General features: G+C 45.1%; 1 protein-coding gene across 1 annotated transcript; it reads right to left on the minus strand.

Moving 5' to 3' along the window:
* Positions 1 to 744: 744 nt before the first annotated feature.
* LOC146173451 (retinol dehydrogenase 7-like) lies at positions 745 to 14,756 on the minus strand. The gene is made up of 6 exons (XM_084585200.1): positions 14,552 to 14,756; positions 10,057 to 10,263; positions 7,943 to 8,125; positions 5,686 to 5,818; positions 3,810 to 4,122; positions 745 to 879 (listed from the first exon to the last, which is right to left on the minus strand). Exons 1-6 carry the CDS (start codon positions 14,754 to 14,756, stop codon positions 745 to 747), a joined length of 1,176 nt encoding a protein of 391 aa, XP_084441326.1.
* Positions 14,757 to 24,281: the final 9,525 nt, after the last annotated feature.

Consider the following 24,281-nt stretch of genomic DNA (forward strand, 5'->3'; position numbering starts at 1 on the left):
TAATACGCATGCAAGTGACATTTCTTTTATTAACTCGCCATATAGACCCTGTCTAAAATGTCCATCATTAGCTGCACGCATGTTTAAAGCATGTTTCGGTTATTCATTTGTAATTTTACTTTGTATTATTTACAGCTATCAATATATTTTCTCTTCAAAGCTGATTCTTCTTTTTGCCCAGGAGATGCCTGTTTGAGTAGTGGCAATGTTTTTAGTGCATCTTTGTTGGTTTATAAGTGCATTGCTACGTTGCTACTGCTTCCTACAGGTCCTATTTCGATATTTTTTATACTTTCCATTGTACATTTTATTCATTTCTTACTGGGATTGGGCTGTTAACTACCTATAATAGCGTAAAATATTTTGTTTTTGAACTGAACATTAGAATTCTGCTAAAATGGATGGCTCGTAATACTCACCCCATAATTATGCAACATTGTGCGCTGGTAAATATATTCTATATATTTATGAATCTCTGGGTAATAAAATTTTCATTCAATTATAATCAAATTAAGGCACCGATGTTTGTAGCAGTGCGGCTGCTAGTTACCTGGAGAGACGAACTGCCTTAACGAAACATGGAGGTGAAGAACACCACATTTGCCCCCCTAATAGCAGGTTAAACGCCAGAATACGCGTTTCTTGAAGAAACTCTTAGAAGTGAATGGTCGTGTATGTATACCTGCAGTTATAGGTGAAAGCCCTACTAGTCCCATCTGTCTGCCTGCCTGCCTGCCCGCCTTCTCATTCGTCCGTCTGTTTTCCGCATTTTTGGGCCAGATTGCGAGCGAAATAACTGCCTGCGTTGGACAACGACGCGGGAGCTATCAGCAATGCCGTGGTCGTAGCGAAATTGACAATGAACTGCCTCATGCCAGTCTGGCTCTCAGGTGATGCCAGCAGAGTATCGATCCACTGGTTCGAGTGATATGTACGCGTGTTAATGTCTGGAGTCATCAACGTAGCTAATTAGCGAAGTAATTGAAGCAGTCTGTCTCTTACTTGGTGACAGCTGTGGCTACCAATATAGCCCTAGGGCTAAAAGGAGTCTAGAATGTTTGCGCTGATAAAAAATAAATGCGACCTCCGTGTGGCGGCCATTTTTGTGACATTTATATCTAACTTGTGATGCCGCTGTTCGTCCAACACGGTAACAGCTGATGTCGTATCGTTTCTTGTTGCGCACAGCATACACCTGTCCGTCTAGTGAAGCCTAGTTTGTGACAGGGATGGAAACCCAGGATATGTGTGCCTCGAACTGTGCACCTACTCAAAATTGTGACCCAACAGTGTATAGTGCTATATTGCTGGAGCTGTCAAACAATATCTGGTTGAATATAGCATACATGTGCTATCAGTAGGAGTCTAGCGGCTGGCATCGATTTGAAACGATGAAATATATACCTTAGATTTAACAGGTTTCGGCGAAAACTGCTTCCAGACGCCGCTTGAAGCGCAACCGTCTGGGTGCAAGTCGCCAGCACATTGATGGAATACAGTACGAACAGAAAGAACCTTTTTGCACCTGTCGAGAGCCTTACTCAAACACATTTGTATACTGTAACGCTTTTGCATTCATACACGTAATCGTTCTTAAGGCTCTCTGCGATTTTTTCGTTTTTATTGTCACGTTTTAATGTCAAGGAATTGGTGGGTTCGGAACAATCCCATCGCCTGTTTATTCCATCGTTTTGGTAAAATTGTGGGTCTCTCTCGTTCCTTGAAAGGCTTTAGGAGGGTAGCGTGAGGAGGGTGGTTTCGAGAATCTCTCCATCCATTTACTCCATCGCAAGCAATAGCAGTCCGCCGTCTTGCTGCGAGCTTCAGCCAGGACGATTTACATGATACTCGTCACGTGACATTTTGTTCCGTCGTCTTATCGGTCGTGTGTATTCTGCCTTAAGCTGCGCGTCGCACTCTTTGATAGACTCTCGAATATAAGATCGCAGCAGGAGGACGGACGCAGAAAGAACAAACACTCACTGCCAAAAGATTATTGATAAAACGCAGAATAAGTGCATAGTCTGTAAAAATACACGCGAAAAAAAAAGTGGTCAGAAAAACAAGGAATTAAAGTGTCGCATCAAGGCAACCGACTATCGCGCAGAACCACCACCTACGGTCATCCTTGCACACGTGATGTGCGCACTCAATGAATGACAGTTTCTGTGAGCTGTTTAGCTGATTAAGACGAGATGATTTCCCAGATCAGCACTTGTCTATCGCCCTTGATAAGGTGGTTGAAACGTTTGACTATACTGGCTTGTTTAAAAACCTTCAAATGAGGGGGGCTAAATGAAAATGTAGCAGTTCTTCCCTCTGTTCACCGCTTATCTCTTCAACTAAATTTTCAGGTAAAATTCAAGAGAAGCTAAGTGCCGTCCTAAGGATATGACGCAATATCAGCCTGTGCACTGTGCCTAGACTGCAAGACGGCGAAATATTACTGCTCCCGCGCACTATCCAATTGGCCAGTGGCGTGCATAAAATCGCCGACGCATGACGCTGCTACTATGGCAACTGAAACGGCATTATAGACAAGGGTGAATGCACTTGGCTATTTACTTTATTATTACTTCAGTAATTTTGTCTTTCTAATTACAAATATAATCATTAACGTACAGTTGTAACACATCCTTTAGTTCGTACAAGAGTGCCTTGCTTGGCGTAGTCGGTAGCGTCTCTGTCTCCCGAGACTAGGGTGTGGGCTCAAACGAAGTCAACTTCTCAAAATCTTCTTTGAAGCGGAGTTCCTTTGATTACAACTTTATGTGATTGGGCACATGCGGCGACGTTTAATTCTTACAGAATGTGATGTTTTAATTACTTTCGTTTCTTGCGTAACATCTACTTTAGCCGAGCGTCTCGCAGTGCTTGAAATTCCCGTGCGAGGTCATGCTGGTTTGACGTCATGACCATGCCTACAAATCGTAATTATTCACTCAAGGCCATCTATGCCGACGCCGAATTTTCTGCTGCACGGCACCTTACTCCTTCGCGTAATAGGTGCGGTTGTGAATATGCTTGTCCGCCTGTTAAAAAGGGTGGCTGAATCTATGATACCGTAGACGTGCGCACTAGTAGTATTGTGCGGAATAGGAGGAGAAGCTATAAAGTGAAATAATGTAAACTAGTTCGTCACAGGTAAGTAAGAGATTGTCTACAAAATTCTGCTCTCCTTGCAAGAACATTCTATCTTAAAAAGAACGGCCATCTTCAAACAATGTGAAGAACTGTGGTGACCACTGCTGCTGTTAACCTGTTCTTTACCAAGCAACGTTTTTTGGCATCAGCATCATCAATATGGAAGATGTCAGACGCTTATCTCATCTCGAAGAAGGAGTATAGCTATGCAAACAGACCCATCACTATAGTCCTGCTTGAAATGGAATAGCGTCTTGATGCATCTCATTGACTTCTTTTTGGTTGTTCTTTTAAATACACTTTTGTTCTTGTGTTATGCACTTATTTCGAATTCTCTCAATAAATGTTCAGTTACGATTACCGCTTGTAGTGTGCGCTCTTTGTTCATCAGTATTCCCTTTTTGCAGTAATTGTATTCAACATGCTCTGCATACTAGCTGAAATGTGAACTGTTGATTTCTCTTGACGTGGAGGTTTTATTAGGACTTAGGTTTTGTAAACTTCCAGTAATAAAATGTTCAGCGTTTTTCGATAGAGTTCAGGTACGATAAATGTTTTCTTAGAAGGCCACTGAAAATATATTTCAAGGAAAGAACATTGCAGTCCTCTATGCAAAACACAGCGGACAAAAATAGTACATTTCACTTTTTCGACAGTCGTTTCACAACCTTCCGCAAGACAAGAAAGACTACGTCAACAAATTCTGAAGGAGCTGTCCGGAAGGCAAAGTAGAGGGCAGGGTCCAGGGGACCCCATGCGGCATAATTTGGTTTTGGTTGGGGGTCCCTGACGGCGAGCACCATCTGGTCGACCACTTCATTGATATTTTCCCGGGCTGTCAAATCTGCGAGAGCTTCGGCCGTGTCCATCCACTCCTCGACTTCCCGCTCGCTGTAGTCTTCTAGCACGTTGCGTGGAAGATCGCTCATTTGCTTTCTGATGACATCCATGCAGCCTACGTCTTTAATGATGGAAGTCCTGTCGCGTTTGCACGCAGAAGAAAATACGCAGAACAGTCTCAGTGTGCAACTCTGAGTAAATATATTTTGAAGTTGTGCTTTATCAACTGATTACCGCGTGCTAATGACAAAGGGGCACTCTCAGCTAAAAGAAAGCGTTTTGAAAGTACAAAAAAAAAGTTAAAAGCAAAATACAGATGTCACCACTCAAAGGCTGCCTTCACGAAGAACCTGCTCTGGCGTAAAAACAATTTGAAATTTGAAATTATTGAGAGACAGCTTCACCGTCATTCAATCACAAATGTACTACCAGCGACTGTCACGGAGTCCTTTCGATCTTGTCGTCACTATATTTGAATGAATTGGCAGGAAAATTTTGAAGTCAAACATTATTTGAAGTGACTTAGTGTGTTATTTATTTATTTATTTGCACTGTTTAGCATTTATTTCTTACCGCTCACTCCCAGCGTCGCATGAAGCTGTGGCAGAGTGGTTAACAAACGTGCGCTGCCACAGAAATGCAAGCAACGAGAGACAAGAACAGATTTAGGTTATTCAGCGAAAATAGGATCCCCTTTGTTATTTATTTAAAAAACATAGTAAACAGGAAGTAGGTCAACAGAAAACCTTCGAGTGTGTGTTCCTGGACCACTTTAAATCACTTACGACAGCAGATAAAATAGTTAAATATTGATTGTCTTTAATACATTGTTGCTTTAGTTTTGAAACAGGTATTCGTGATTTTTTAATAGTTTGTTCCTTCTTTTGTCAGAGTATATGGTGCAGTTTTACGATTGGTTTGTATGTTTTCCTTCAAAAGTCTCGAAGCTTTTTGCTCCAACCAGATATTGCTTCTTTATGTCTAGCAGAGTATGAAAATTGTGGATGCACAATCCATGTTGTACCCTGAGGAAGGCCACTTCTTAGGCAGCTATATTGTGTGCATGACGCTTGATTCTGTCCTGCAAGAACTCTCCGGGATTTTATTCGCACTTTTTCGTCACATATTTTCAGTCTCTCAACGGTTTTGCTTATTTATTTTTCTAACCTCATACTGCCTACAGCGGAACCAAAACCCTTGCGAATGCGAAGCCGGCGTTCTATCTGTAACTCGTACAGATGGTCGGGCTCCTTTTGATGGCTCTATAGCCCACAAATACGGCAGATTATTTTGAGAGGTACACAGCTCAACAGCTATTCAGCGCGACATACATTCCCGCTGGCAGTGAAGGCAGACAATTGTACATTGTAGTTTACAGGTCTTCTATGTCGACCGAAAAGCCTCTTACAAGCCGTCGCAATACCCGGCATGTATTGGTATCTCTCACCGGCATGGTGACCGATGACAGATATCCTCCTGTCCTAGAAGAACCAGTTCAAGACCGCGTGAATCAGTTAGCCCCCTGCCACGTAGAGTGGCCGAAACCTGAAGATATTCACTCGCGGAAACAGGTGATTGCAGTGTACCTAACAAGCGTCGCTATCGCTTCTTTTGCCCCAGGAATGGCAAACCTCTACCATGTGTGAAATCATTAATGTGCGAAACGCATAACGAAGGCGCATCAGAACACCATCACCTTACCTGTATGCAGTGGGCTCAATAGTTGCCACATGTACACCCTTGTCATGGCACTCGATTCGTAGGCCGTCGGCGAGCGAGACGACGGCATACTTGCTCATGCAGTAGGGTACACCCATTGGAATGGTGCCACGACCTGCAATTGGTCACATCAAAGAGGAAATGGGGCGGGGTCATTGCTCGCTAGTGACGTATGCATATCACGTTGTACAATATGCATGCACTACACACGTTGACACGAAAGCCCGATGAATCAAACTTTGGCATAAAGGCATGGAAAGCTACAATAAACAGATCAAAGTGATGTGGTATCACGTTTTAATTATATAGAGGGAAAGTGACAATTATTCTATGCATAATTTGTGCATATCAGCCTTTTCAGGTGCAAAAAAACAACGACTTAACCATGACAAATAAAAGAACAGTTGTTAGCCGCTTAAACACCGCCATTGAGGGTATGATACGACCAAATTAATGGCTCCCATTTGCTGTTGCGGTTTACTCATTTGCGTACATGCACTTTGCCTTCATGTTAATTACTAATATCCTAATCTGTGCCTTTATTATCTCACGAATATTTATTAGTATACAGTCATGACGTACAAGATTATGTTTCAGGCCACTGGACAGATAAAAGCACCGCTTTAGCGAAGTCGTACGAATGTTCTCGCGTGACCTACAGGTAGCTTGTCCAGCTTACCGATGATCTAAGGATGCCGAGTTCAATCCTCATCTCACCATTCCTTTCCTAGCAAACTACCTAAGTTGGCAGCGCCTGCCAAACTCTGTTATGTCACGTGGTCGTTTGACGTCACACAACCCGCCGACCTGCCAACCACCACCTGTCCATCGTCGGAGTTATAGCCAGCATTGTGAGCGATAAATCAGGTGTTGCTTGGCAGGTGGCGGGGCCCGGCAAGGATTGGTCGGCGCATTTTGTCAAGTCACGATACCACCTCACACGAAGGTTGAGATGGTATCATCGCACACGAACTGAGTAAAGCCAGGCTTTATGTTACGGCAGTTAGACTTTCACACAAAGTGTTAGTTTAAGACTGTATACTAAGGAATATATGTGATTAACAAAGGTAAACAATAAACTGTAGTGAATAAAAAAGTGCATACAAGTGAAGGATGCGCCTACACAAACAAGCAATCGTAAGATGAGCTGCAGACGGGAACTGTTTATGCGCTCTCGCCGTACGTTTCAAGACAGTGCTTCAACGTCCTTCAAGCAAACAAACAAAAAAAAAAGAACCAGTGTTATTGACTTCTTTTGAAATTAGTTAATGGAATAATAATCCTTTAGCTGTTGAAAGTTGTGTTCTTTGCACTGATGAGGGGATGTTTTATACCTGATATCGACAGTCGCCTTGACACGACTAAAATTACAACGTCGTTTATGTTCACATATTAGACAGCCTGGCATGGAGCGAAGCTGCGAAATGAGGGAGGGAGTTCAAAGAGGGTCTGAACTAAAGCATCTTTGAATGTACTTATCAGGAAGCAACATAAACAACCACATAGAAGGAAGGAAAAACCTGTAACAAAACTTGCTCCTTAGCGCTTCCTTCTTTCTCTCCAGTTGTTCCTGTGCTTCCTCCAAAGAATAAATAGGAAACGAGATCGCCAATAAAGCGCATGGTAAGTTAGCGCGTGCTTTCACATTAAAAGAACATATAATTTCTGAATTAACATCACCAAGTGCGTGCGGCCATGTTGCAAGCTGCAAAACTGCTTTAGCTAGCTGGGCGAAAAAACATTGCAGCGGCGCGCGTCTTTCACGTCTTCGTAAGAGAATACCTCCTTCTACATTCACCTCATCAGTAATAACGTTTCATGAGGCACTAGAGTCGCAGACTGAAAGTTGCAGTAGCCAGTCACTATGCCAACGCCACGGGCGCCATGCAGTGTTCTCCGAATAAATGACAACAGCTGCGCAAGATACACGACTACTAAGTTGGACAGAAATTGTTTTCATTTTCTCACTTCAATACCGAGATCTTCATAAACATTAAATAAAATATTTTGTGAAATGATGAAACAAATTGGCATCATAAAAGTTCACGTGTTTTTCGTTTTCAAGAGAAACAACCAACGCCAAGGGATGTGGAGCTGCGGTCTGAGACCGTGTAGTTAATTCACTGCATTTCCGGCGCACATCAGTCTTCTAGGCTGCCGTCAGAGATTACTATTTCAAACCCATAAGCCAAAAAAAAAAAAAAGAAAACTTACGCCAGACCGCGTATGCTAAGCTTACCTAGAACGCTGGCGACGAGAACAAGGCGGCCTTTGGACTTCTTCAGGAGTGGTAGGAACTTCTTGGACACGCTGACCACTCCGAATACGTTCACATCGAAGACGTGCCGGATAAGTGCCATACTTTGCCATTCGACCAGTCCCATACTGGGCACGCCTGCATTCGCGACCACCGCCCAAAGGACTGCGAACAAGGAAGCATTTGTGCCCAAAATTGGAGTTCAAAGTAGAAATAATTTTCTCCTATGTTCTTCTGGACAAAATGACGAAAGCAAGGCTGTGACAGTCATTGCCAGGAGTTGTTTATGGTAGGTACTTAGACCCGAGGTGATGTGAACTGAGTGTGAAAGTATGAAAAAGTATACGAAAGAAAAATGTTCCTTTGTTTCATTTTTGTAGGCAAGAACTCTGAAGTGGGGAAAGAGAGAGATAAAAAGCTTCCAAGTTAGGCACAGAAGTAAAATGCTCGTACAACAAAAGGCGTTGTCTCCACCACTGTATCTTCTAGTTGGACTTAAAGCACCTAAGATTGCGCATTGCTTCATTGTTATTATACCTTCTGGTGATTTCAGCTTCACTTTTTGTGGAACGGTTAAGTTAGAGGAGCAGTTTAATATTCTGCCGTCAAAAGATAACGATATTGAAGATTTTACTCAAATTTTGTAGTTTTCTTTTTTTGAAAATTGTGTTAGCAAAATATCAGCTGTAAGTAATTACGGGAAAATAGTAAAAGGACAATTTGAAGATAACAAATCAAAGAAAGGAAGAGACAGTCTAGAGAGGCATAGTACTGACCAATTGTTTTTTCATCGGAGAATGAAAATCGCTGACATGTTACTTTATGTTTGGGAAGGGTTCTATCAGCGAAAAGCGCTCCGAGAAATGCTCAGGGAAGGTTCAATGCAAAAATTATAGCAAGAATGAAATAGGCGCTCCTTGAAACGGCATAGATGCACGTAGATTGTAAATAGAAAAAAAAATGTAAAGCCTAGTGAATACGCCTATTGTTTTGCAAGTCAGGCAGTCTTCAGCACGCGGTGAAGTAATGAAAAGACGGGAAACAAGATGTATGTTTCATAGCTGTCCAGTAAGTAACACATTACGTTCAATGTGAGTGGTGTGTTAGGTTTCTCATAGTAGGCTAGCTCGTCTACGAAAGCTGGACATTCTAAGTAAGCTGTGCTGTTTTAGCCGAGCGACAGTTGGGGACTATTCGGCTCACCTAATCGGTATTGGAAGGCTACCAGTTGAAACCTCAACGGACATTTAGAGCTGGAAATGGAATTCAGTCTTACATAAAAGAGCTGCGCGAAGGTATACAAGCTAGAACCAAGACAGTACAGGATGATTGAGAGTCAAGTAGGGATGATAGATTATAAAATCAGAAAACTATCTCACACAGATCGGTCATGGGCAGTGACTTGTAGGTTGTAAGTGAGGTGATATCAGTGCAGTTTAAGAACCTCGGGTGCTCGAAATTTCCTGAGCATTCCACATCGATGTGCTTTTTAACTTGGATAGTTTAGGCATGCTAGACTGTCTTAAACCTAAACCAATTAATATCACATTTACAGGAGGTCAGAAGGGGAACGCGATGCAATAGCGACAAGAGCGCAACATGGCGTAAATTAGTGTAAACTGAGGTTGTATGTCTCAAGCTGCTCTCGCCGTCACCTTCGTTGAACCTAATGAAATTGTTAGCTGGGTATCCCAAAGTCAGTAGTCTTATTTTGCTGGGGATGAATTCCAAATTTTGTTGTTACGGCAATTAAAAAATTCCTGTTTTACTGTAGCGTGGTCAGTTTTCGCCCGAATTCAATTTTGTCGAATTATGAGAATCGCATACATCACATTTTTGTTAGTGTCTCACAAATATGCGCTTTGTCCTCCTCCGTGACATGAAGAACAAAATGTGGCTCTAATCGGAGAGGAGGAAAAGAAGCTTTCCGAATATTAACAGCTTTTAAGAGTCAAGTCTTACATTTTTGACGCTAAATCGTTAAACCAAGATGTTTGATCTAGCGACGGTAAAAACAACCAATTACAAAAACAACACGTTTTTTTTTTATTAGCTGTGGGCTCTAGCAGCGGTGTCAGGTGGGTTGAAATACGTACCTTTTGAACCAAGGGTGTTCGTTACAAAAGTGAGAGCCTCCTCGATTTCATCTTCTTTTGTGACATCTAGCTTAATCACGTGGACATTCGGCTCCTTGGACAGCTGGCGAGCTCCTTCACTGGTGGCGTCCAAGCAACCGGCGTACACGAAAAAGCCATCTCGGGATAACCTTTTCGCCAGCAGGTTTCCGAATCCAGTGTCACAGCCTTGTGAGAGAGAAAGCGGACGGTGTGAGCCAATGTAAGTCTAATGATGTCATCTTGATGGTAAAGGAATCCAAATAAATGTCCACAGCATAAAAACGGGACATGAACAAGATGTTCGCGTCAGCGTTGACAAATAGAGGTATTAATAGATAATTGGCAATGCCCATGTAAGAAGTCAATGGAAAAAAAGGTTAATCATAGCTTTGCAGCCGGTCTCTTTTAAAAAAGTGTCGCGAGGAAACGGAGTAAAATACGGTTATTACACGGCCGTTTGGAAGCGCATTTCATTTTACCTACAGTTAAAATGAACGCTGTTGTACGAAAGCTTGAACTTCTATAGAATATACTAGAACTATAGAATAGCTTTCAATGGCAGGTCAGTGAGCTCTCCCGTCGTAGAGCTTCTGTTGCTGTGATATTCCGCGACTAAGCCAATGGTCGAGGAATCGCATACCGGTCGTAATTTAATGCGTTGCGGTCGTAATTTACTGAAGGTGAAATACAACAGTCCCGCTAAGGTTAGGCGCATCATTTTCTTTTTTTTTTCATGGTTCTTGTTATTTATTATGGGATCATCCCTAAGTTATACAGGACCTAAATCCTTATTTTTTTTTCTCTACAAAAATGAGCAGCTTTATTCTAGCACCTCTACAGTATGAGCGACGCTGTAATTTGCAACGCCTGGGAATGTTGGGCGTCTGGTAACATTTAACACAAATAAAAATGGCAGTTCGAGGCAGGTTCGCAGCAGAAGTTTCGCTTGGTAATGTGCCTCGATTTTTTCACTTACGGTGAGGTATTCTCGGGGCTTTGTGAGAGACAAGATAATTTGAGTGGCTTATCATTTCTGCCTGATGAGACTGGATAAACACACTTCCAAAATACCTGCCCTTCAGCTCTGCGTTGGGATACACCCTATCCGTATAGCGAGCCACCTACTACAAAATGCCTCTTCGTGTAGGGAGGCAGGTGTATATGCATTACCAATTTTTCTGAAAGGTGCGAAATCTTGTGCCCAAGCATTTATTCAGTGTTACAGGCGAGGCGCTCCGAATTTCGGTTAACGCAATAGTTACGAAACCACATTTTAATGCCTCCTGGGGGATTCAAGACACGTCGCCAATGAATCAAAAGCCATTCTTTGCAGTCGTTTGGCGCTCGTACTGATTTACACGGACTAATCTGCAATTGCAGATTCATGAGTAGTCTCTCTTCGATGACCAAAGTTGCATATTGTATGATCACGGTGAGCTGCAGAAGAGCTGACAGCTTAGAAACATGGAGTAGACAGTTTTCTGGGTCATTTCTCAGGGTCCAAACAAGCTCCAAATAAAAAGGAAGTAAGCGGCGGAAGAAGCGATGGATGTAGGAAAAGACAAAGATATGTCCTGGAAATATGGCTTACTAATGTGGAATCTACGTCTTCTTTGCTAACTAAGTCTTCAGGTGCCTACTTCTAGGACCCACTGCTGCACGCGCCACGCTTTGACGTACACGCATGCTGAGCGAGAGAGACTCAGCAGCTCGAGCACGCTGAAAACTTAATCTCATGACCTAGAGGTTGAGGACAGCTGCCAAATGCAGCAACGTAAAAGCAGCTGGAGGCACTGTTGTAAGCTATGGGGCTAATTCAATTCGCTAAGAGAATACGCTTACAAAACGACACCATGTAATCACAAAACGATAGCGTGACATTGAATTATTCATTACAAGGTAAACCCGAAAATGAAGAAATTGTTCCGACTGAATTGATTTGAAAAAATCACCGTCGTCACAGTGGCGTACTTCTTTTCTATTTCGTATCCGCTTATTCCCTTTGCCGGAAAAAGAACAAAATACAGACGTTCCAGCGAGATGGCACGTTAAGATGTAGCAATATCTTGTATAAATTATAAATATAGACTGTAAATATCGACTATAAATGTATAAATATCGACTAAAAAAGAAAGATGTACCAAGGCAGAACTCTTTATAATTGCAGTTTCTCTACCTTCATGTTTCGTTATTACAACGAAAGGAAAATCAGAGATACCTTTTCTCAAAGACCAGTAACAGGTATATATTGCGCACTATACTACGTTGACTTATGTTTAGGAGGTTTCTCCGCTTGATGGGGAGTAACTGTCTGAAGGTGCGAAAAATATACCACATATGACGATGCACCTGGTGGTTTCAGAAGCACTTGCATTGGCAAATGGCATCCGGGGCCGGTTTTTCATGGTCAGCCCGTCAGCCTCGTGCATGATTTGGTGCTTGATACACGTTGTTAGGCAATCGCAGAGCAACTGTGCGAAGAAGACTGAGAAACCCTGACATCGTTTATGATGAAGTGGACAGCTCCAAGCTGTAGTTTATATTTCTTACTTTTAATGTGCCGAGAAGGTTGGGGATATTTTACTACTATATCGCCACCGCAGTGCTTGCAGTTGTCGATATGTCTGGAGCTAGGTGGAATTCTTCATTCTAGAGCAGCTGCGGAGAGTCTATGGGGCGGGCAGAACGTTTGGCCATTCCAATTTGTCGACTTGTTCGGAGTCATACTAGTCGCGCAGAGGACTCGCAGGGCGGCAAAAGCGTGTGCCTATTACAAGTAGTTTTAAATAACATGCATATATTTCTTGGTTGTAAATAGTTTGTCATCGTTTTTTCTCAAGTTTCAGTGACACCCATGAAAACTGAAAAGAGAGCAGATAATGAGAAAAAGAAATCTATCTTTACTACGCCTTTGCACATGTACGCCATTTTTACCCGTTAAGGGTTCCCAGGTGGTCTAAACTAACTGAAACTTCTTTTCTACAGCGCCTGTCGTAGCCACCCCACCCCCCTTCCCCCACCCCGCTATAACAATCAATCAAATGAGAATGCTACTTTGAGCCTAACTGGCCTGGTCTGCTGGAAAGAGGGCTGGTAGTGGTTGTGCCTCTCAGCCGAATTGCTGGCATCTCAAATTAGCCGAGTCGGCGGCATCTTACACGAATGATACTCAGTCGAAAAAAACTACAGAACCATGTCAAAAATACGACAGAATATTCTGTAGTTCTGCAGTAAACATCATAATTGCCTGTAGTTCTGTAGTACTTTTCTGTAGCTCTGTAATTTTTCGGTAGTAGCTTTCTGTTGTCTGTAGTTCTGTCGCACTTTTCTGTTGTAACTACAGAAAGCTCTGATGTTACTATAGAAAGTTCTGTTGTCACAACAGGTTTTCTGTCAAAACCCGCACAAAAATTCTGCCGTAACAACAGAAATTTTTCTGTAGTTTTTTTTTTTGACTGGGTAGCGGTATACCTGACAATATTTACTTATCTACAACATCCACGAGTGCCCGTAAATACAAAAACACATGACACGTCGTCAGTAAAAAAAAAAAAAAAAAAAAACAGTCAAGGGCTACAGCCACCTTGATTTCAGCGTATTCTTCAAGCTCTTTATGGTATTAAACTCTGGCGTACACAAAGTATACCTGATTTACGGAGAATTGGAAGCACAGTAAAAGCAGGTGCGTATGCGGGGTTCATTGTAAGCTAAGATTTAAAATATACTAGCCTATTGCATTCTTTCGCTGATACGCATGGTACAATCACGTCATCAGAATTTTATATGATGCCTCCACTGAAGAAGAGCCCAAAGGTTCCTTTCTCAACGTTCGTTTCTCCGCCACTTTAGCTCATGTTCCTGCACCACTCTCTGGCTTATCTCGCAACAATGCGCCAATTCCCACCATCTTTGCTCAGTATCTGATGGTTGACGCAACCTTTGCCGGCAGCACTAAGATTATTTTAGCCACATTTGCTTCAGTAAAACATCGTTCATGTGTTTTTTTTTTTTCTTTCGCATACAGTACATAAGTACGTACACTCACTTGTGAACATAGCGTCTTTTTGTATGTACTTCTAAGCTGTACGTAAGCGGCCGTATCCAGAAACCGTTGAGGGAGGTTCGTATAGTACGAATACTGAAAGTATAGAAGCAGAAATTTCAGACCATGGTTTTTTGGAAATATTTTCGCAGTAATTATTGTTATTATTCTGGTTATTAGATGGAATCTGTAGCACGACTATAGGAGCTAGTAATTTTTGTTCGGGACATATTCGAAAAAAAATGAAAAATAAACAAAAAAATTAAAGCAGAAGGCATCGTGTAAAACTGCGGCTTGAGTCTGGACTCTCGTTAGGCACGCCACTTAACTCGAGTGGGCCGAAATTTCTCATTGTTTAGAGCTTCGGTATAGTAGCCCGCTAAAGAAGACTGTTGATAAAAAGAAACTGAGAAAGAAAATAGATCGACTCACCCGTGACTAGCACCGCCTTGCCGTCGCTGCTAATCAGTTTTGTGGGCAGCTTCGATGATAGGAATCGCGCCAACCAGCAGCTCGCCAGCAACACCAGGCACCAAGATCCTAAGTAGGTTGCCAGCTCGTTCAAGAAAGGAACCCGCCTCCACAGTTCCCATAGAGGAAAGATCAGAGCGAAGAATAGTATCCATACCGTCCTCATGATGTGTCCTGCGAAATACTGAGAAACGGTCGTTGTTGTTACTATAGAAAGCAAGATAATTCATATTTGCAACAACGTGAAGTTCTGCGAGTAATTGTTCAGTGAGTAAATGGGAATCCCACAGGTCTGTGTCGACAGAGCACAAATCTGGAAATAACGCAGAAAATTCGAGTTATTTGTAACTTCAACGTCTCTAAATCACTGCGTTAACCATACTTGTGAACTTATTTGGTTGAGCAACACCTCCCCCCCCCCTCCCCCACCCTTGTGTTGGTTTTAGATCCAGTTCTGAAACTAAGAAGGAATAATGTTTGCGAGATCTGAAAGCTATGTAAATGTAACTGGTATGCCCGTAAGGCTACCCTTGGGTGAATTTTATTGACTAATTGTTTATTTACTTCATGATATGTAAAAATCTCAAGGTATCATTACAAACTAAAGCATTTTACCTGAGATGCACAAAATTACTTTTACATCTACACTCAATTTTGGAGTACCACAACAGACAAAACACATACATAAAAACTGATCAATAGAAATAAGAGTCATTACAGCAGTTACTAGCAAAATAACTCACCTCTTATATCCTACAGCATTTGGTAACGACTTTACCGCAGGTAGATGCACCATGGAAAGCTCACAAAACTTGGCTGTCGATCGCTCCCTCTTGCACGTCCGACATACCCGACAACCAGTTGCGCACTGTGAGCCGCTTATGTCACGGCGTTTTCCGACAGCTTATGCGTGGGGCCAAGGGCCTTAGTGGTGAAGATCGTTTCGTATGGCTCCCGGGAAACTGCGAACGTGACGCACGTGGTCTTTCTCTTTGAACGGGAATGCGGCTACTACTTACGTATAGATCGTCGAATCTCAAGGCAGCGGCTGGCGATCTGGGGCGGCGGCATGACCCTGTTTCCGCTTCGCTTTTGAAAACGGGAAGTGAGGGGTACGCGAGAAAGGGTGATGTGTGGCGATAAATCGAAGGTGATGCTTTAGTGTCGCGATATGTATCGCTTTCCTTTTCTCTCTCCCCCAAGAAAGGTCGGCAATAGCACACCCGAGGCTGATCGGTTATTTTCCTTGTCTCACGTAGACATTTTCTCGCATTGCATTAACAGGGCAATGCGTACCGACCTTAACTAACCTTGGTGCTAATCTAAAGCGCTAACAGGGAAGATCATGAGATGGCAATGAACTGCCGTGGTCTTTGCCGGTTCTGAGGTGCTAAAGGATTTGCTTCCTCTCGTATTATTTTGTGCATATTGAAGCCGTATAAATATCCGTACGCTGAATATTTATGACTTCTGAGTTTTGCACTATGCAAGCTTGTCTCCGAAAGTCATAGTGTTTAATTTCGGGTTTTTTTTATCCAATCTTATATTTTTGTACACGGAATTAAGTAATCGTTGCCGTCGATACAAAATTAATATCTATATATAGTGCATCAATAATATGACTACAACATTCCCCTCCATCGGTGTCCTGCAGAGGCCTGACAAAGTTCAGTGTAGTCAACTTATAGACTAACTGTGATACGACAAGCTCCTTGCCAAGCACTCTGGCATACATGGTATTTGCATTTGCAGTTGTCCGTTAATTGGCCTCGCGAGCGTATTCAAATGAGCCCTTCCAGACGCAAGGACTCACATTTCACCGACATTGGGTGTCGAGACTGTTATCAGTTTCATTGCCATTTTGCAACTTGCTTTCCTCAGTTATCTTGTCATGTTTAAATGCATCGCTTTCTTTTCCTTTTTTCGTATTAGCCCGTCACGTACCCAATCGGCTTCTATTACCGTCTTTGAATCTATCGCTACGCCTTTCTCTTCCACGTTGCTAATCTCTCGACTCGTTCAGTATTAAAGTGACTGCGTTAGAGCGCACGTTCAGCGGAAACCCTGGGGGTCACAAGATACCATGATCGGTAAACACAGTTATGACCTCACAGGGCGTGACGTCATTCAGCACCTGTCGAGAAAAAGTGGACGAGCGGAGATACCATCACTGCTAAATCGGTTGCAAGTCGGTCGCACGGTAACTCTAACCATTGAAGATCGCTGGGCCCCGCCGGGGTGGTGCAGTGGTAAGATGCTCGACTACTGTATCGGAGTACCCGGGTTCGAACCCGACCTCAGCGGCTGCGTTTCGATGAAGGCGAAACGAAGAAGCGTCCGTGTGCTGTGCGATGTCAGCGCACGTAAAAGATCCCCAGGTGGTCGAAATTACTCCATAGCCGTTCACTACGGCTCCTCTTTCTCTCTTTCCACTATCTCTCCCACCTTCCTCCCTTCCTTTACGGCGCGGTTGAGGTGTCCACAGAAAACAAGTGAGACAGTTACCACACCTTTCCCTTCCTATAAGTCAATCAGTTTTTTTTTTTTTTTTTTTTTTTTTTTTTGAGGAGCGCTGGTTATCCTACGAATGTGTGCCTGACGGCGAACTGTTGTGGCTACAACGGAGTGTGCCTCGTAACAATATACGTAATAAACTCAAAAACATGATTCCCCAGAGAGAGGAAATGAAAAATTGGAGGGCGCTTAAGCTTCGCCTTTAAGAATGGAACGCGATAGCGTTATCGCGCCCCGTTCGCACCGTCTACTCATCAGATTGTCGCGGTTTTTGCTATACTCATTTTTATTTATTAATCCTTCCGGGAGGTAGAAGCGCTGCCAGCCACCATGCCGAAACGCGCGGCCCTCAAGTTGCAGTCGTAGTTCGAAGGCAACATCGTTGCCGATCCGAGCCGGCACGATGAAGATCTCGGAGGCCATGCCCTATCTATCTTATTCCGCGCGCCCCACGCATGATGGCGCTACGTGCACGCCAAGCGAAGAGGAAGTACAGCGGAAAAATAATTTGCCTCTCGTTTAACTGCGTGTTCGGTAATTCTGTAGTTTACATGCTCATGATTATTATTACACGCCACAATACACTTCTCTGAAGGATATTTCTCAGACAACACCGCAAGCAATAGACGCGCCTTTGACCATTTTAAACCATCTAGCTGGCTAGACGGTTTGAAATCTAGAAAAAAAAAAAAAAGCTGGCGTGGCGGAGTGGTTGGCGTGCTCGTCTCGCACCCGGAGACCCGCGTTCGATTCCTCATGTCGGCGATTTTTCCTACTCGTTTTTATTTACTAATGATTCTGGGATTTTTTGCTCAAGGTCAACGCCCGAAGACGCGTGACGGCGGCCGCCGATGACGACACCGACTTTTCAGCGACACGGGGCCCTTAGCGCTATCGCATTAATAGAAAGGGGGTGGGAGGGGGGTTCTAATAAAGGACGTAGGCATCTCACGACTGCTCCCCAGTACAACATAGAAGCGCGTGTGCCAGTGATATGCTTGCCACTGATTCATAACGGTTAGTGCTTACAGCGCTTACAGCAGCAGATTCAATGCTACTTAATAAAACATCTAGTTCAGTCCGACTAGGTGCGAATTTCTTGTGGCGCTTAGCCCCCCTAAGCTGCAAAGGAAATTGCAGCTAAACACTTACACTTTGTTTCTTCTATCGCGTACGACGTTTATTTTGAAAAGCTAGACTATAATTAATATTCTACATTAAGTAAACCCATGCCTGAATTGTAGCTTTCCATGTTAGGTGATTCGGACTCTTGTCACTTCACATTGTTTAGCCAGGATTGTGCAACGTTCATTTGTCATTAAGCTGATAAGGCTGCGACCGTCCTGTAATGGAGTCCGTGTCCGCACTGTGAATGCAGCTCTTGCTCTTTGTCCCCCATGAAGCAGGTGTACGAATGTAGTACACACTTCATTATATGTCCCACCTATGCTGAGTGAGTGAGTGAGTGAGTGAGTGAGTGAGTGAGTGAGTGAGTGAGTGAGTGAGTGAGTGAGTGAGTGAGTGAGTGAGTGAGTGAGTGAGTGAGTGAGTGAGTGAGTGAGTGAGTGAGTGAGTGAGTGAGTGGAGTGAGTGAGTGAGTGAGTGAGTGAGTGAGTGAGTGAGTGAGTGAGTGAGTGAGTGAGTGAGTGAGTGAGTGAGTGAGTGAGTGAGTGAGTGAAAACTTTATTGAATATTTCAAGGGTTTCGCGGTTGTGAAGTCTCCGTCGTCTTCTCTGGCGCTGGCGACTTGAGGCTTCTCGTCAGCAAGGGTGGGCCCCTATACCAAGGCTCCACTGAGTCGTGCTGCATCAGTCGCGTGCTGCACTAAGGCCCTTTGGGTCGCGAGCTCGCCGCTGATGAGCCGACTCTCCCATTGCTCCGCACTCGGGTCTTCGTGTTGGTGGAATGCTTTGTTGCGTTCGCATTCCCACGTGATATGATAAAGTGTAGGTGTGGCATCGCACCAAGGGCAGGTGGCTCTGTATTGTGTCGGGAACATTTTATTAAGTATGTGTAGGTTAGGAAAGGAGTTGGTCTGTAATCTGAGCCAGCCGGTCGCTTCCTCCTTTGTTAGGGCTTTGTGTGGTGGTGGATATCTAATTCTAGCTCCCCTATGCAAGTGCAAGATCTCTGCGTATCCCCCCTCGTAAGCCTGTAGGCGGAGCTCCGGAGCATTTGACTGCCCTGCTCGGAATATTAACGTGGGATCATTGCCGAAAAACATGGACCCCAATCTTCACGAAAACAGACGAAAAGCGAGGGCCGGGTACGTTGAGAGAACGCTAGCCCAGTTAGACAACACCGTATACACGGACGCTGCCGTATATCCGCGCGAGAGAGAACGCGTAGCCGCGACGGTAGTGGTAAACAAGGAAGGAAACATGATCACGTGTGCCACGGCAAAGGTCGCCGGCACAGCGGAGGCCAAAGAAATTGCCGTTGCGCTGGCGGCAACAGAAGGCTACAGAACGGGCCGATCTCTCAACATACTGACGGACTCGAAGCAGACGTGCAGGAACTACACGAGGGGCAGGATCAGCAGAACAGCCCTTAAAATACTCAGCGGGGTAAGCTCCGCCGAAGAGAAAGCCAGGCATAACCTAATCTGGATCCCGGGCCACACGGGCATAGGGAGGAACGAAAGGGCAGACAGCCTAGCCCACCTATGCTGAAAAAAGTCTGAGGCACTCCCGACCACTAAAGTAGGGCGAGGCGAGTCTACGAGCTCGATAGCCCGTAGCCCTCCACTATGCAATCTCTTTCTCTCTTCTTTTTTGACTCCCACCTTCCTCTTTATTCCGGCTCGGTTCAAGTGTCCGTGGAGAATTGTGACAGATACTGTGCCTTTTCTTTCATGTACACCAATTTTAAATGCCGCTGATTTAAAAAAAAACTGATTTATTTATTGCCGCTGATTTAAAAAAAAAAACTGATTTATTTATAGGAAAGGAAAGGCGCGGTAACTGTCTCATTTGTTTTCTGTGGACACCGCAACCGCGCCGTAAGGGAAGGGAGGAAGGGAGTGAAAGTGGAAAGAGAGAGAGAGAGAGAGGAGACGTAGTGGAGGACTACGGAGTAATTTCGACCACCTGGGGTTCTTTAACGTGCACTGACATCGCACAGCACACGGATGCCTCTTCGTTTCGCCTCCATCGAAACGCAGCCGCCAAGGTCGGGTTCGCACCCGGGTACTCCGGCAGAGTAATCGGGCGTCTTACCACTGCACCCCCCCGGCGGGGCTAAATGCCGCTGATGCCCCAGTCGGAAAAAACTACAGAATGTGTCAAAAATACGACAAAATATCCTGTAGTTCTGTCGTAACCATATGATTTTTCTGTAGTTCTGTAGTATTTTTCTGTAGTTCTGTAGTTTTTTTGTAGTATTTTCTGTTGTCTGTAGTTCTGTAGCACCTTTATGTTGTAAATACAGAAATTTCTGATGTTACTACAGAATGTTCTGTTGTCACAACAGGTTTCCCGGCAAAAACCGCACAGAAATCCTGTCGTAACATCATAAAATTTTCTGCAGTTTTTCCGACTGGGGCCTGCAGTACTGCTATGGTCCCTGGAAAGAAGTCTTTCCAGGGACCATATTGCTGCGTCTGCTTCTGTATGTTTTTAAGTGCGGCGTTCCAGGAAGCACCAAATGAAAGGGGCATAACGGACGCCTGGATCGGATGCCCCTGCGGAGACAGCTTCGGTTTGGTTTGGTTTTGTTTCGTTTGTGTGGTGTAACGTCCCAAAGCGCTTCAGGCTATGAGAAACGCCGTAGTGGAGGACTCCAGAAATTCGACCACCTGGGGTTCTTTAACGTGCACTGAAATTGCACAGGACATGGACGCCTTGCTTTTCGCCGCCATCGAAAAGCGGCCGCCGAGGCCGAGATTCGATTTCACATTCTTGGAAACAGTAGTCGAGCGCCGTAACCACTGCCCGGCGCGGTGAAGTCAATTTCGTATGTTAAATCGCCAATGTTGCCATCGGTCATGAGCAGATGTGACGGTGTCACTGGATTTTACGTCATGTGACGCCACTCCTTGTATTTAATAATGTGAAAGCATTACTTCGCTATGATCACAGATTTCTGTTGGCAGACCGTGTCCGCAGACCGCGCCCGCAGAATTTGTCCGCAAAGTCATGTCCGCAGCAGTTGTGAGCAATTCAGAAGTGGTAGAGGTTAATGAGTGGTGTCAATCGATAGAGGCTGACGCAATGTTGCTACCGAAAAAGCAGTTAGGCCAATACGTTAGTTAGGTAAATAATTAGAAAAACTGGTTCGCTTGAAAGGAAAGGCGCAGTATCTGCCACACTTGTTCTGTGGACAGCTGAACCGCGCCATAAGGGAAGGAAGGGAGAGTGAAAGCGTAAATAGAGAAAGGGGTGCTGTAGTGGATACGACGTTAAGGAAGGGACGTCACGCAACCGCAATCACAACCGAAAAAAGGGAATAGAAAGGGATTGGAGCGCAATTTGGAAGTACCAAATACTTACAAGTACCATTTAAATGAATTAGGCAACTAGAAGCAACTTGAAGCCACCAGAAGCAGCCAACAGCAGCATCTGTGCTGTTGCATGACTCCAATGTATAATCTATAGGGCTCTTAAAAAAAATTTTTGTATCCGCATGTGACGTCCCGATTGGTCGTCCCCGACAGTCTCGCGGCTTCCCGTGCAATCCGCGAAGAAGTCGAACACATCGCTGAACCACGCATGACACGCTGCGTGCGTGCGTGCGTGCGTTTGTGTGTGCGTGTGCGTGTGTGTGTGTGTGTGTGTGTGTGTGTGTGTGTGTGTGTGTGTGTGTGTGTGTGTGTGTGTGCGTGCGTGCGTGCGTGCGTGCGTGCGTGCGTGTGTGTGTGTGTGTGTGTGTGTGTGTGTGTGTGTGTGTGTGTGTGTGTGTGTGTGTGTGTGTGTGTGTGTGTGTGTGTGTGTGTGTGTGTGTGTGTGTGTGTGTGTGTGCGTGCGTGTGTGTGTGTGTGTGTGTGTGTGTGTGTGTGTGTGTGTGTGTGTGTGTGTGTGTGTGTGTGTGTGTGTGTGTGTGTGTGTGTGTGTGTGTGTGTGTGTGTGTGTGTGTGTGTGTGTGTGTGTGTGTGTGTGTGTGTGTGTGTGTGTGTGTGTGTGTGTGTGTGTGTGTGTGTGTGTGTGTGTGTGTGTGTGTGTGTGTGTGTGTGTGTGTGTGTGTGTGTGTGTGTGTGTGTGTGTGTGTGTGTGTGTGTGTGTGTGTGTGTGTGTGTGTGTGTGTGTGTGTGTGTGTGTGTGTGTGTGTGTGTGTGTGTGTGTGTGTGTGTGTGTGTGTGTGTGTGTGTGTGTGTGTGTGTGTGTGTGTGTGTGTGTGTGTGTGTGTGTGTGTGTGTGTGTGTGTGTGTGTGTGTGTGTGTGTGTGTGTGTGTGTGTGTGTGTGTGTGTGTGTGTGTGTGTGTGTGTGTGTGTGTGTGTGTGTGTGTGTGTGTGTGTGTGTGTGTGTGTGTGTGTGTGTGTGTGTGTGTGTGTGTGTGTGTGTGTGTGTGTGTGTGTGTGTGTGTGTGTGTGTGTGTGTGTGTGTGTGTGTGTGTGTGTGTGTGTGTGTGTGTGTGTGTGTGTGTGTGTGTGTGTGTGTGTGTGTGTGTGTGTGTGTGTGTGTGTGTGTGTGTGTGTGTGTGTGTGTGTGTGTGTGTGTGTGTGTGTGTGTGTGTGTGTGTGTGTGTGTGTGTGTGTGTGTGTGTGTGTGTGTGTGTGTGTGTGTGTGTGTGTGTGTGTGTGTGTGTGTGTGTGTGTGTGTGTGTGTGTGTGTGTGTGTGTGTGTGTGTGTGTGTGTGTGTGTGTGTGTGTGTGTGTGTGTGTGTGTGTGTGTGTGTGTGTGTGTGTGTGTGTGTGTGTGTGTGTGTGTGTGTGACACTTTATTGAAGGGGGAAGCTTGAGGTAGCCGCCGGGGCAACCTCTGCAGTCACTAGGTGGGCTCCTCATTACAGGAGCCCATCGGCGGCCGCCGCGGTTCGGGCTTGGTGGACCAAAGCCTTCTGGCTTGACAGGTCGGAGCAGCTGAGCAGGGCTGCCTCCCAGTTTTCCCTGGTTGGGCTATGAGCCATTAAAGGCTTTCGTCTTGAAAGCTTGGGTGGTGATGGTAAAAACATTTATTGCCTCTAAAAAGAGGCAGTTACATCGAGGTTGCTCTGTGATGACGCTTAGTGTCCATGCACTCACAGCAGTAGTTTTTGTTTGTAGCAAAGCAACTCAAGCTATGAGAGACACTGTAGTGTAGAACGGAAATTTCGACCACCTGGGGATCTTTAACGACCACTGACACAACGCAGCACACGGACGCCTCTCCGTTTCGCCTCTTTCGAAATGCAGCAGCCAGCGGTCGCGATCGAACGCGGGTACTCGGAGTAGAAGTAGGTCATCTACACTGCACCTACGTGGCTAGGTGTAGTACCTAGTCCGGGTCCCCAGTGGCATCAGCTTTAGAAGCGTCCTGGTACTCCCCTGATGGGGCTGGGACAGGTAGGTCACCACCGCTTGTGGCGGGGACTAGCCTGCCACAGAATTTTTATCTGTTGTGGGCCGTCATTGCACCCGCCACTGTTTCGGTGGTGGGCGAAGGCTGCTGTTGCGGCGCGAGTCTTTCTCCCCCTCTTGCTTTTCTTTCTGCTCTGTTTTCTCTTCTGTCTGCACGAGGCAGCGGAGGGGGCTCAGCTGTAGAGCCAGTAGCAGGCCCGTGCAGTTTCTTTTATTGCAAAAGCAATACTAAGATCACTTTTCAGCCGTTCGCGTAGCGCGGTGGTGGTGGTGGTAACAACTTTTATTGCCACGAAATGAAAGGAATTATTTCGGGCTGGGGCGAGTCTAGGGTGGCCTCCAGACGGGAGCGACCTCTTGAGCTCGCGTGACGAGGGCCAGTTGCGTGGTTTTTCTTGGGCTGGCCAACAGCTTGTCCCATTCCTCCGCTGAGGGAGCTGGCAAGAGTGTCTTTGGAGGGGGATTGCTGGCGCATTCCCACAGTATATGGTCTTGAGTGGCCTGCGTCCCGTCACCGCAGTGCCGGCATGCAGGGTTGAATTCTCCGTTTGTAATTAACGATAGTCGGTAGGGGCTAAGAATGGCCTTTGTTTGTAGGCGTCTGAGTGTCGTGGCTTGCGCCCGGTCGAGGTCGGGGTGAGGGGCGGGGTACGTGCATCTTAGCTCGCGATAAAAGTTTGTTA

This window comes from Amblyomma maculatum, chromosome 11, assembly GCF_055883805.1.
Source record: "Amblyomma maculatum isolate TAMU_Amacu chromosome 11, ASM5588380v1, whole genome shotgun sequence".
NCBI lineage: Eukaryota > Metazoa > Arthropoda > Arachnida > Ixodida > Ixodidae > Amblyomma > Amblyomma maculatum.

Coding starts and splice junctions, on each gene's coding strand:
- LOC146173451 (XM_084585200.1), bottom strand. CDS start 14,756: ATGAGGACGGTATGGATACTATTCTTCGCTCTGATCTTTCCTCTATGG. Junction 10,264..14,551: donor CAAGGCGGTGCTAGTCACGG/GTGAGTCGATCT, acceptor CTCTCTCACAAG/GCTGTGACACTGGATTCGGA. Junction 880..3,809: donor TTCTTGTCTTGCGGAAGGTT/GTGAAACGACTG, acceptor CCTGAGAGCCAG/ACTGGCATGAGGCAGTTCAT.